We start from the raw sequence: 14,517 nt of genomic DNA on the forward strand, positions 1-14,517 counted from the left end.
ACGAATCACGTGGAACCAGAAAGCCGCTCCAAGCATCCCTCTTGCTAAAAGAATGAACCGGGAGGAAAAGGAGAAGGTTGTGATGTTCAGAGATGCATTTTGTTTGGAGACAGTAGGATGATCAAAGGGCAGGCAGAGACAGGCTGAGTGCCCTGGAAGCAAGTCAGCCGTTCTGCCTCAGTGCTTCCATTCAAAACCGCGACCCACCCCAACACCGAAGGTTTGGCTCAGCCCACAGGGAGGCACGAAGCCTTTTGCCTCTCGGGCAAAGACTGCAATTCAGGTCTAGGCCTGAGGGAGGAGGGGAAAAAATATTTAAAAAGACGTTGTACTTTCTTGCTCAAATGTTCCTTAAGTGCCCATCACCACAGTGAGTGGGCGGTGAGCTAGGAGTTGCAGCTTGTTCAATAGCCTAAGGCACAACTAAGTTACACATCTAATATGACACACAAGTGCTAAGTGATAGTTCTCCGGGCTCTCCATGGGTGGGTCTCAGTCACTGCTTGTTTGCTGTGGCACAGGAAGAGACACATTCACCAAGGCTGTCTGTAAATTAGAACTGCTACCCGTGCTGGAAAGCACTTCAAGGTGCCTTCTCAGCTATTCCATTGCACCTTCTCTGGAGCTCTGATCTGTTGTTTTAAGTTTCCACCCTCTCTTCCTGGCCTGTGGCAGCCTGGAAGAGCCAGGTTTTCCTTTACAAAATTAAGGAGTTTAATATTCACATCTCCTACAATCGAGGAAAGTTTTGCCATTGATTTCAGCACGCTATGAGCCTTTATTTTCATCATAGGATGTCACCTTAGAGCTCTCCACTTCCTAGCCCCGGCATGCATGGCTATCTGTATCACTACAGCAGGGTTTTGGGCAGACACACATGTTTTAAAACTGTCATGGCCCTACCATCCACCTTCTGGCCCCTCCCAAGCTGCCTGTGCTGGTCAGACTGTGTGCTGAACACACTGCCCCAGAGCGTGGCTCTGGAAGATGGTTGCAGCAATGAGCAGGCATGCTCTGTGCGATGGGATCTGACAGACCGCTGCTAGCCAGCTCCAGCTGAAAGGGACTTGTGAGGCACTTAATCTCCAGCTGAAGTGTTTTTGTTTCTCCTCATGTCCTAATAAGTGGGCTTGCTTAACAGAAACAGCAAAGGAGGAAAGCTCTGGCAAGCAGGACTTTAGGAGCTGGCACAAAAGAACAAGCTGCCAGAGAGTGCTCCCGAGGATCACTGAACCCCAGCCCACTCACTGCATCATCCCCCAGGCAGATGTTCCCAGGGCTCCCCCTCTCGCTCACTGGTAGAGAACTGACCAGCAGAGCTGTTCAGAGCTCCCACTGAGCAACAGAAAAAACAACAACACTCAATACAAATTCCTGCTGTGTGGGAAAACAGAAAGCAGTGCTGCAGTTTCTGGAGGTATCCACCACATATCTTTGGTCCCTGAGAACAGGGGCTCCAATCCAAGTGACCATGTTCTTGGCCTCCCGTAAGTACAAAGCCCAACTCTCACAAAAAATTACTCTTGAGGTTAGAGGAGCATTTCAGCTTCCTTTTAAAGAAAAAAAAAAAAAAAAAAAAAAAAAAAAAAAGCACAGCTCTGGATCCTCATGGTTATAGGAAAGAACTGAATGCTAAAGGAGACAGAAAATATATTTAAGGTTGTTTGGGTTTTTTCCAAATCTCACAATAGAGAGCAAACCCATGATTATGAGGTTCAAAGACCTTTCACTTGTGACTGGCTTCACTGAAAACATTTATATGAAAAATAGTAGAAAGAATTAGGTGTTTATTACAGAATGGTATCTTGTTCTGTCATCTGAGAGCAACAGCTTCTGAACGAAGATATTTTAAGAACTGGGATTAAGAATAGTAGGGGGGGTTTTATGGGGAAGGGGGCTGGGGGAGGGGGAAATAGGGCCAAGCAAGTACATCAAGTCATCTCAGGTCCCTTTCAACAGGTAAACTGCATTAAGCTAGACTTCACAGCCAATATACAGGTGACCTACAATGGCCAGACAAGCTTTTAGCCTTGGCTATGACAGATACAAAAGGGTTGGACGCTGCATGTGTTCTTCAAGAAGGTTTTGCTATTTTAAAGTAGAAATATTGGGAACAGCAATAATAGCATCCCCTAAATTTGCTGGGAAGTTTCTCAGAGATGCAGAGAAATAAGGAAGGAAGATGCTTTGTCCTCAATCATAACATAAAAAAAAGTCAAAGAGACTTCATCCTGAGACTACTCTGCCACTTCAGCAGCTTACATGGACCATTACCAAAAATGTCACACTTCTGTTCTGTTTTTGTCATGCAAGTTTCATTTCTAGGGGAGCAAGAGGCTGCAATCCTACTAGACCTTCCATTGCCCAGTACCTTCCCAGAAAAATAAGTCAAAGAAAACGTCACTAACTGGGAAAAATTATACAGAAATATAGGCTAAAAATGAGAGAAAGAAGAAAAAGAAAAAAGGAAAAATGGTTAATAAAACCTTGAAAAAAAAATGGGGGGGGAAGGAAAAAGAAGAAGCAAAACTCTTTTTCCTCTGAGCACTGCAAACACATAAATGGACATAAGTCTAACACTCTCCCCTTGCATGAAATTCTTGCAAATCACACTAAGTAGGTTTAAAAGGAATAAAAATCCCCTGTGACAGCCAGGGCACTGAGAGATTCTCAGGTGACTCTTCTTTTAGGGACTTTTCTTTTTCTGCCAGTTATCTTTACTAAGTCTAAACAGAAACACCAAGGAGAGCTCACCCCAGCAATGACATGAAGGGACAAGAGGACAGGAGCTTGTTAGCATTCCTGGAACATCCAGCCTATTAAGAAAGAAAAAAAAAAAAAAAAAAAAAGAGGAGGGGGCAGGGAGAGAGAGGAAAAAACCCACCCCTGGGCCTGTACATTGCAGCTTACCACCATCTTGATGTCCTTGATGCGTGCCGATGGCATGGAGGTGGCTGGCACCAGATCAGCCCAAGAGAAGGAATGAGAGGCCAATGGAGATTTATGTGAGGAGAGTGAGATGGACAAGGTAAAATTGTCAGGAGGAGTTGTTAGAAAGTAAAATATATTGTGACAATTCCACTCCTGCCGTTCATCAATAAACTGACAGATCATTTAGTGTCAATTAGGAGTGATAGATGGACAAGTCCCCATGATCCTGGGCCAAAATTAATGGCTGGGAGGGAGAGGGTGATTGAAAATGACGGCTGACATTGAGAGGAAAGTCCTGAAGGTCCCCAAGGGGCCATTACTTGTCTCATTCCCTTGCAGATCAATGCAGGGACAAACCCAAAAACAGACACTTCAAGACAAAACTTAATCAGACTTCCTTTTCTTTCTTCTCCTTCTAAGTTGTGCCCCATCACTTGGTAGCCTTGATCCTCTCTGCCTATACTCTTCACTTCACTGAGGACATCCACAGATGGCTGCAAGCTGCAGAGCAAGGCTGACATCTCCCATGCAGCCAGGAGTCTGGCTCTGCTCCTAACGTGGCAGTGTCACAGAGAAGTCCAGATTGAGATTCACCACAACACTGCTGGATTGTGAGTAGAGAACAGAAGCAACGACACAAGCTTTCCCCCACTCTCCCAGACCAAGAAACTCATGAGCACTTTACTACTCCCACATGCAAGACAGGTATTGCTAGAGGTTCTAAAACCAGGCACTCTCAGGGGCCATTTCTTATTGAGAGAATACAGGATAGTTTAAGCCCATATTCTTGAAACAGGAGGTTTTTAACTTTACTTATCTCTAGAGACCTTGAATCATAAACCCCCTTAATCTCTTAAATAACTTTCCTCCAGCTCCAGGGTGCAATCTCACCACTGTCTACCATTCAGAGCCTTAAATGATATCTACACAGGGGCTGGGTTACCCTGCTCTAAAGGTCACCCCAACTGCATCCTCTTCCTTCCTACAGGCACTTAATATTCACCTTCTTGACAAATCCACTCCTGGACACTGTAGCACTGTATCACTTCTGTTCCAAAATAATTCAGCACGGTCATTTTCCTAAACAAGCCTTGATTATTACAACTCTGTGTGGCCTATCAGACAGAAAGGGGAAATTTCAGTTGTAGCTGCAATACCTGTTGCTAAACTGCCATGATCCACGTAGAAGAAATGAGGTACACATGCAGGTACTGGAAAGGACTTCCTACTTCTGTTTGCTTGCAGGGCTGCCTGAAACAAGCTGTGTTTATTCCTCAACAACCCTAGCTGCTCCCTACAGAGTTGTAGGAATTTTAGGGGGCTCATTGCAAGACCAAAGGGATCAAGCACCCAAGTAAATTGAAAGAGACCCAAGAAGCAAAGAAATTACAATATTGCTAGAGAGGAAAATGGAAGAAATTCTATAAGGAAAGTCAGAGACGAGATCAGAAGAAGTTGGAATTAAATGAATCATGGAAGCACCCCTCCTTTATCAAATCCACACCAGTATGCAAAACTGAGTTCCATTTTCCTTCCCCCACTGGCAGGCACTTTGTGTTTCTTCCTTTTGATGCATGAGATAACCTGACAGTAGAACTCTGCTTTGCTTGTCACAAGTGTCAGCACTGATGTAATTAGGGACATCAGCACAACTTTCAGAATGGCACTTGGGCTCCATCCAGTGGTTAGAGAGCTGCTTCTGTTGGAAAACCCAGCTGTAATTACTGTTATTTATCTCAGCAGGTTATTAGGCCCCAAGTGGCTGCCCAGCTTCTTAGCTGGTCCCCTTTCTGCTAATACTGGGGCTAGAATGTTGCTGGGGCAGCAAGGAGACTGCCTCTTCTCACAGAGAATGATTCTTCTGCGTACAGGTTTAAGTAGGTACAGCAGATTCAGGTACAGATGGCCCTGCTAGTGCAGAAAAATTAATTTTCTGTCACTACTTTGAACCATTTAATTGCTGTTTGCAAAGGACCAGCCTGCAGGTTTGCTCAGACACTTACCAGTGATCCTCATCATTACCCAGATTTACAAAATGGGACTCCTAGCAATGACAACCGTTCTATAAGAGTACTGGGAGTCCAAAATCATCTTCCCCCATTTGGCATTTGAAAACATGAGTAAAATAGATAATTTTGATAGTTCTCAGCAATTTAAATATCTGACACTTGCAAATGCTATGGGAACTCATGATAAAATACTGTATCTCACACATTATCTGTGCTAATTAGTTTTAAAAATAATTTAGGTTGGAAAACTTTAAGAGTCCTCCTCCTCTTCCTATTTTGCAACAGTCTGGGAGAGCAGCAGTCTGATGGAAATAATCAGCAAGATGGTGAGAATACTTACAAGTTTACACAAGCATGAAATGAGCTGGGCAGGTAAGGGACTAAAAGAGAGCATAAAGGTAGAAAAACAGGTTACAAACTAAATTCTACTCTAACATGTGTCAAATGGAAATAAATTTCATATTGGTAAGCATCCCTGCAGGAAAAGCAACACATATGCAGTTTTAAGTGACTGAATCTGTCAGAAACAGAACTAAAAGCTAAGACTTCAAATGGAGAAAGACTAACATAAATAGCTACGAGATCGTTGCACAAGTGGTCACAGTATTCCAATCTGACCCACAATATATTTACACAACACAGAAAATCTAACTGTAGCCACTCTGCTCATCCTTCCTAAGTGAAAGAAAAAAAAATCAGATTTTAGCATTGTCTGGTCTGAAAATCAAATTACTTCTAACAGAATGATTTGCAAGTGTAGGTTCAGTTATACTGTCAAAAAAGGGCTTAAACCTAAATCAGATATAATAACAGAAGCATGTTATTCTAACTACATCTACACTAGTGAACTTAGAGCAAGTCAACTTGATGGGTTTCCAAACTGAGTCAAATTGGTTGAAAAGCTGTGGGGAGATAGAGCCTGAGAAAACAGAAACAACAAAGCTACAGCAACATTGGTATGACATCAGCCGATGACTCAGACTTTTCACATGAAGGCTTTACCCTGGGATATGTCAAAAAAGCAAGCCCTACAGGCCAGCATCTCAGACTTCCTTAAGGGAGAGAAGACAGATCAGCTTGGGGAGAATACACAGGAAAGGAAAGACAGGGGAATTAGGTGTACAAAAACCTTTGTACCTCATATGACTGGAGAAAATCAGAACAAACTTCATAAAATTTATTCAGTAAAAACCCTTATTACAAATGAACACTGTCAGATATCACATATCATATGCATGAATGAGCAAGGGACACATCTTGGTCTCATGTCCCAGTGTACAGATTCTCAGAGACACAAAGGTCTACAACCCTGTATCCTGTTCTGCTTCTCCAGCTGAACTACATCCCGTGTCATAGAAGCCTTTACTCCAGACACCTACAATGCCTTGTAACCCATGCAGTTGAGATGCTGGGGGAGCACCACCCACAGCTACTGCTGCAAATCTATAGGATAAAGCTAATGTCAAACAATGGAAAACATGGTAAAATAGCACGTGGCACAGTGCTGTTACATTAGGAACCTGTTCACTGTCCTTCAGGGCACATTAGGCACAGCCCTGCATATGTATTACCTCCAATCCAGTCCTTCACCTAACCAACAATTACATAACTTATTTTTCCTAAACAATGAAGTTGAACCTTCTTGTCTGCTGTCACATTTCCATAATGTTTCTGCTTGGTCCTACAAAGATCCAGAATCATTGGTGGCACTTTTTTCATACCCTGAGGTGGACGCATCTTTACAATGGCAACTTCTAGCTGCAGCCAGCCTATGAAAATAACCATTATCAGGATTAAACTGGAGAGCAACAGGAGTTCAAATTGAGATCTTTATTCTAGTCTCCAGATTTATTCTCTCCTTGCTTTATTCTAGTCTCCAGATTTCCAGACTATTTATTTTTCAGAGACAAATGGAGTGATAATTTTCCCAGAAAAGTACTGTTTTTTGGAAAGCCTACCCCAGAATACAGACCACCTTTCTCGTCTCACAAAAAATACTCACTGTATAACAGATTTCTGGATGTCCCCACCCATTCTCAGTTTCAGACTAGAAAATATATAACTTTTCATAAATCAGAGTGCCTCCAAAGTATATATTAAGATGCCTCCTTAATATATTAAGACATATAGACTTTTATTAAAGGCCTTTAACTACACAAACAATCTCACATCACTCCACCGCTCAGTCCTTCAGCTCTGTGAACACGAAATACAACATCAGCATAACTTCTCAGCTTGGAAAACCACAACTATTTGAAAGCAAGTAATCTCCTCCCAGTCTGAACTGTCCTTTAGTTTTCATACCTATTCTATTACCATGTCCAGATATTTCCTTCATTTTATGTTGTCCTTCACGTGAGCATCAGGCTTCTCAACACACATTCTACAATTTGCATACTTTTTCCTCCCATCTCTTCTTGCTGACCATCTCCATTATACCATAACCCTATACACACATAAACATTGACAAATTTCACCTTTCCTGTCAAGGCTGATCACTAAATCCTGACGTATTCATTGCACTCTTGTCAGTGTGGTGCTGTCATGTGTCACTCTCCTGGAAAGAACGGAACCAGTCAAATGCCCAATCCCAGCTCCTGCATTTAACATGCTTATTATGCTCTTGACTCCTTCCAGGCACTGTACCAGGTAAGGAATATGCTGGCTCTGGCAAACAGGGACACGTACACAGTTCTAAGCCTTGCCAAGTCAATTAGCCAATGGAACCAAGCAAGAGTAATACTTCAAATGGCTTGAACAAGTTACACTGATATTGGAAAGAATGGCCATCTAAAAGACTCAGGAAAACTGTCCCAATGTCTGTGACAGCAAGGTCCAACTCGTGATGTTCCTTTATTCCACACCTGAATCCCTCTTAATACAGAAAGAGGTGAGGACTCACTTGGTAGGTGCCAGCAGGGGATCATCTGCCCAGCCTCCTTGCCGGCGTGGGGGTTTAGGTGGTGGAACCTTTAAAAAAGAGAAGGAGAATGTTACAGACAGCTCTGGTCAAGCCAATTGAGGTACACACACACACTAATGTAACACTTTACCATATAATGGAGAGGTAGTGTTTAAAATTCTCTTTAATCATAAAATAAAAGGAAAACAAACTACCAGACAGGTTTTTAAGCTTGTCTGTAAACAAAAAATGCATCACCCTAATCAGTATCTTGACAAGTTTCAGGTCTATGGGCCTTTGACTTTTTGAGGACACACAATACAGTAGCTGACTGATCCACAGAGGGTGTGCTCTCCTGGCAAAATAGGGTTCACTGGGAACTTGTTCATCACTGTTGCCCACATATCAGTGGGAGATATCACATTATGCCCTTCCTAGGGTACAAGACAGCATGTTGTAGGTATCTTGTTTTAGATGAGGAATTGCTCCTAAAAAGTCTGCTTTTGTCCACTGCTTAGAATAGGACGATAGATGCCAAGTTCAGACACAGTGATCCATACCCAAACTCTTCCAAAGTTAGCTGGGATGAATCCCACCACTGAAATCCAAAGGGGAAGATCATCTGGAGCTTAAAGACATCCCCTGCTATTTTCTTGCATTGTCTTGTGTGGCACTCTGCCACGTGGCAAGAGAAAATGGGAATTCAGCTTGGGGCTTATGATGGGAATTTTCAAATGGGGCCATGAATTCCCACCATCTGAAAGCTGCCCATTGCCATTTACAGTCTTGGGCTTGGATCCCCCAGCCTGAGGCACTCTGTACAGCACTGCCTTCAGTGTTCTGCATGGCAGGCAATGATGAAAGCAGAGGCAAGGTAAACCCAGCTTACATAGCTCACAATTGATGGTGCCCAGTGAGGAAAGATGGATTACAGGGACCTGTGAATGGACTATCATGAGAAAGAATGATTGGGTAAAAGATGCCACAAAACAGAGAAAAAATGCTAACTGCAAAGGAATGGTGGTGGCACAGGGTGACTTCCACAGCTTTTATTAAGGAAGTTAATGAGTGGGATGACTCCTGAGGAGTTTTTGACTTCAGAGAGGACCTTGCATGTGTGGTGGGGTCAACCCTGAGCCAAAGCCAAATCACCTCTTGCCACAGATGAGGACAGGGTCGAGCTAACCCTTGATGGTAGGGGTCTCGCATGTTTATTTCTTGAAGTAGAAGCATTGTTTGTGAGTGTGGGAAATTAAGAGACCCTGCCAGGAGCAGCCTCTGCCTGCTGCAGGGAGGGGGTATGACCCTGCATAGCTCTCTGATAGGAGCAAAAATAGTCATCCTCCAAAAATAAACAGGGAGCAGGAATGAGGCAGGAGCTGCAGTCCCAAAATACCAACTTTCTTCAGCAAAGGGAGCACAGGAGGGCAGAGGGACACGCAGGGAGCGTGAAACGCAGGAAACAGCCTCCTTATATGGGCTCATCCGTAGGGGACAGAGCTCAGTCGACTGGAATGACCATGTCACAGAATGTGAAGCCTTCAGGGGCCCAAGTGAATGGAGTTTTCTGATCTTTAAATGATTCCCCCAGATTCTTAAGATGCCAAACCAGAGAAGAGGCTACAGTGCCAAAAAAGGAGCATTTTGAATTCAGTTATCTGGACACACCCAGAACCCAGGAAAAAGCGGGAACACACACCACATATGGGCGTGCATGCCCACTTAAACATCCCTATTCCCATTACACACACCCCTAACTCAAAACCACACTCCTTCCCACACAGATGCTTCCCATGCAAACAACCCCCTTTCCCCTTACACTATCCCTCTGATAGCCTGCAAGCCGTATTTCCAATTCACAGCCTCACAACTCCTCACAAAGGTGCACGGGGATACAAAAATGACACCAAAGAACCTGGGCCATAAGGCTGAGGGAAAATGCAGCATCTCCAGGGCACTTCAATGCCCCTGCAATTTAATGTACTCATCATCAAAACTAGCCTTCAGATCAAAGATAACTCAAGTGGGGCACACCAGATCAGAGGGTGATGACAATGTCTGGCCCAGTCTTTGCACAAGGCATGACTCCAGGGCATCTAGGGGTTTGATTCCAATGTTTGTCTTTCCAATGATATACCTGTGTTCTCATTGATCACACCCACCAGGCAACCCTGAATGTCTGTCAGATCCTGAAAAACACCTCACATACACCTACAGATCTTTTATTCCTCTTGCAATAAATCAGGTAATTCTTTCTGAATTGCCTACAGAAGCACTAGCAACAGGAAAGGCAATGTTAACTGTCAGCTGAGGAGAAATGGCTTTTCTTTGTTAGCTGCCTGGAAAGTGCTGCAATAAGGTCACATGCCACATACACTTTTGTCAAGTAAATAAACTTACTTTCATATACTTTCACAGTTCCAAAATCTCAGCATAATTTACAATTGAGAATGCAATATTGTGCTTTGCCATAATATGGTGACAGGTAGGGACTTTGCAGCTGCAAGCAAGAGCTTGAGACAGAAAGTGGGACAAATGTCAACCCCGGAGGGATTGGAGGAGAAATAGAGTACACTGTTCTTCTGTAATGCAGCAAATGTGCTCTTAAACATACCTTTTTGGTGAAAAAGACTGGGGAATTTAAATGATCAGAACTTGTTGGTACCTACTGTTATACCTTAGGCAAGATTTGTATGGGTGTTCCCAAATATAAAGCTATACATCCAAACAGTTCAAAACACTGAGATTCCACCAGCTCCTGACAACAGTGTTGTCTCTCAGCCCTTACTGCTCAGTCTTTTCACAGCATCAACTAATCACTTACTTGCTGGGATTTTCCTTTCAGCTTCAGTTTTGTCTGGTATTTATCTCCAGAAGATCTCCTCTACTTGAGTTTCTGCAGATTGTCCCTTTTCCAAGGAAAATTGCCATGGTCTGAGTTTTTTGTTTTGTGTTTGGGTTTTTTTTTCCTCAGAAATTCAGCTCACCATTTTTGTGATGGCATTTTTCCAGTGTTTCTCAGGCTACTTTCCATACCAAAACTTTGATACTACATCCATAATCAGTATTTTATCTCTCCCTTGGAAAAATGACTGGCCTGAATTCTATCTCTCCTGCATCAAAGTAGAAACTCTACCACCTTCTTTATTGTCTTTCAGGCCCTTTCTTATCAGACAGATGCAGAATTCTAATCTGGCTTCCCCATTAAAGCAGAAATTTCCAGGCTACTTGTCAGATCATGTCTACAGTTCTGAAGGTGCCAGTTGGATGCTGCTTCCCTCATGGAAAACACTATCCTGTGTGTCTCTGAATCCTGAAGGTCCAGCAAAGTTTCTTTTAGGACCTACCACAACAGAGGCAGATTATGGGCATGTTAAGTCCCTCAGATTCTCAGGTGGGTCTGGAAATATGGATTAATTTAACTTCATCAACATGACAACTCCTTTGAAACACTGAGCACTCTGTGCAGGGATGCAGGGACTCAAATGACATTGAGAGCATGCAACAGAGGACACACAATTCTTTTATCATGTCATATTTCTCCTAAAATATGTAGGATCTATGTTTTTCCAATATACAGATTTTACACAGTATGTAGATGTCCTGTTTTTATCCAATATTGACCAAGAAGTGGAAAGAAAGAAGTATGGGCAGACTCAAGGATTCTCTTCTCCAGCAAGATTCCAGAGGCTCCCTTGACTGAAGAAAAGCAAATCTCCACAAGCAGGCCTGATGAATTTGTTTTGATTGCTGCCATTTAAGGAGCTGTAAGTCAAAAAGTCCCACTGCTCCTAAACAGCCACATAAAATAATCTGTATTTATCTCAGAGCATGTATGATATCAAAAACATATAAATTCCAAGATCTATGCAAGCCTGGGCTTTTTGCAAAGAATAACCCATCTCTGCTGGCTCTCTTTATCATGTCCATAGACGGTTCAAATAGTGCCTCCAATTTCAATGAATACCCTCCAAGGACTTCTGCATGTCTTAAATACTCAGCAGAAAATACAGGATTTGCATTTCATCCTCAAACTGTCCTTTTCACAGTCACTGACTTTCCATTACTAGGGAAAGTGTTACTGAAACAGAAGTTCTTGGGGGCCTTCAAATATTCTCTGCCATCTAACACAGGTAAAGCAACAGCTCATACTGTTAACCAGCTATCAAGAATTGCTCTCACAAAACAGTGACATCTGACAGCTGATGTGCACCCTTGAAGAAAGCTGTCACCTTTGCAGCATTTGGCATCTTAACCTGTCTGAGGAGTTACTGCTCTCCCCTGCAGGAAAACAATGAATCAGCACACAACAATCTGATTCTCTGAACAAGGGGTCAGCAGGTAGAATCCTCTCACAATCCATAGTTATAGGGAAGTGCCCCTCCAGCCCTCCTAAGCATGAGCATTTCTCAGTTTGCTACCACTTTTATGCTACTTTTGGTCAGATATTTTCCCATCCACCTTCCTACCTCCTACAGTTCTTTTGTTGCCTTGAGGTAGGTCCAGATGCACTCCAAGTATGAAATAAATGTGTGGAAAAGGAAAAAAGCTTTTAATAAAATTATTTTCACTGAGATTGTCCCTAATCCACATCAAGGTAGACAAGCAGGCAGGATATTACTAGAAAGGCTGGGAAACACAGCTGATTAGAAATGCTATTTCAGATATCATCAAAAGGCAAGGAGATAAGCTCAGAAAGCTGAAAATAACTGCCCTGCTGGTCAGCCAGTCGGGGTGCACAGGAGAGAGGCTGCACAAGGCCTTGGGGAGCTCCAGGCCATGCAGTGCTAGGGCTCACACTGGGGAAGTTGGCCTAATTAGGGAACAAAAGTTCAGCTGCATTTTTGAGATTCCTCTTGGAGAATCTGGCCAACTTCCAGATGAGAGGTCCCCAGGAACAGTCTGGGAGTCCAGCATTTCTACAAGCAACCAGAAGACCTCTGGAAAAAAAAAAAAAAAAAAAAAAAAAGATGCAAACTCTGTAAAATGGAAGCAGGTAAAAAACCCAGTGCTTCCTTGGATGCTGGATCCTTTCAGTGGAGGGTATTTACTAGAATAATGCAAGAATCAAAACACCTGACACAAACTCTGGGTCCTGGAGAGACAAATGCAGCTCAGCCTAGGATGACCATGTAAATGAGAGGGCATCCACAGTGTGCAATAGCCACGGGAAATTCTGCCTCAGAGAACCCTCCCAGGTTCTCAGAAATGCCAATTGCTTCAAGAGCTATCTACTGCCAGTTCACCCCACTCCCAACTGCATGCCTAAGAAAGCAAAACCCTGGCAACATGCCATATACAAAATGCAGCTACCCCTGCCGAAGGCTCCTCTACAAGCTGAAGATCACAGAGGAGAATAGGATGCTAGAGAAAAACATTGCAGTAAGACTGCAAGCTCTTTGGGAATAGGAAATTTTTGTTCCAGCCATACACCAACACTCTCTAGATCTTATTGCAGTACAAACTGTAGATACAGAAATGACTGTGACTGCATTACAATTATGACTTCCTAGGTCATGAACTCTCTAAACCAGAGTGGAAGGACAATGCCCAAACCATTGTGATTATTTTTATGCAAATAAGGTCCCCTGATCAACACTCAGCTGAGTACAGCTGGTGCTGGGTTCCTCACTTGCATGCTTTAAAGTTTCAGGGAACGCAGGGGAGAGCACTTGGGGGGGTGGCTGCTGTACAGATCCAGACCAGACAATGGAATGAGAGTTTGGAGCTGGGTGCCAACCACTACGCAAGGGTAAGAACTGGGTCAGGAAAATACCGCTCTGATTAAAGGCCCTGATCATAGCAAGCCCCAGGCCATGTCTACACCACAGGTGCAGACACACTGCAAGCAGGATCCACATGAGTCAGCCCAGTCTGGAAATTGTCTTGTTTTAGGTACTTCTGGTAATGAAGCTAGTACCTCCCCAGGTAGAGTGCAGGTTGCTTCTCACCAGGGGATCTCCACATCATTCCGTACTGTATTTTAGAATGCAAATACACTCACTCAACCTCACAGCTCATAGGCTTGTCATGAAATATAATATTCCCTATGGAGGTGGCAAACATTACTTGCTACATCTCTCTCAGAGAAGAAAGAAGACTAGTGTTTTCCAGCTTGGAAAGGAGATGGCCAGTTTAATCTCTACATCTACAGCATGAGGTTGCAACACTGAAATAACACCTGCTTACTCAGGAAATGGAGGTCCCTGAAGGCAAGGAAAAGCCCTGCTCTACTTCTGAAGGCTAGAAAACACAGGATGGGGATCAGGGTCTCTCACTGGTAGTGCAAGGATATGCATTCCCAGAGCTTGCAGAATGGGGCCAGAACTCCACAGAAGGACAGGATTTCAGACACACTGCCATTCCCAGCCACTCTTTACCATCCCATAGATCTACCAGCCCATCCTGAGAGTATCTACATACTACACAAGCACCCAGTGCAGGATATGGATTATGTTATGAGGATAAAGTATCTAAGTCCCCCTGTGGATCTATTCAGGGAATACCCACAGTGCTTCTGCATAAAGCTCTAGCTTTCCTTTCAAATAGGGACTAAAGAAAACTAGCAGAAGGACTTCTCCAAGGTCCCAATGCAAATCTATGGCAAAGCCACAAAAAGATCCCAGCAAAATCTTGGCTCACAACCACATACTCCTGCTTATTCTGCCTCTGCAA

At 43.4% G+C, this 14,517-nt stretch overlaps 1 protein-coding gene across 3 annotated transcripts in view; it reads right to left on the reverse strand.

Annotated features, from left to right (window-relative positions):
* The window catches only part of IFT43 (intraflagellar transport 43), a 43,111-nt gene that overhangs the window by 19,494 nt on the left and 9,100 nt on the right, over window positions 1–14,517 (reverse strand). For 2 of the 3 annotated variants that reach the window (XM_053981067.1, XM_053981068.1), the window contains one exon: window positions 7,843–7,910. In XM_053981067.1, coding sequence (XP_053837042.1) covers window positions 7,843–7,910 — 68 coding nt within the window. Of the gene's footprint in view, window positions 1–5,280; window positions 5,321–7,842; window positions 7,911–14,517 lie in introns of all 3 variants that reach the window. The other variant, XM_053981066.1, reaches the window with a different exon arrangement.

The sequence above is a fragment of the Vidua macroura genome, chromosome 6 (assembly GCF_024509145.1).
Source record: "Vidua macroura isolate BioBank_ID:100142 chromosome 6, ASM2450914v1, whole genome shotgun sequence".
NCBI classification, from domain to species: Eukaryota; Metazoa; Chordata; class Aves; order Passeriformes; family Viduidae; genus Vidua; species Vidua macroura.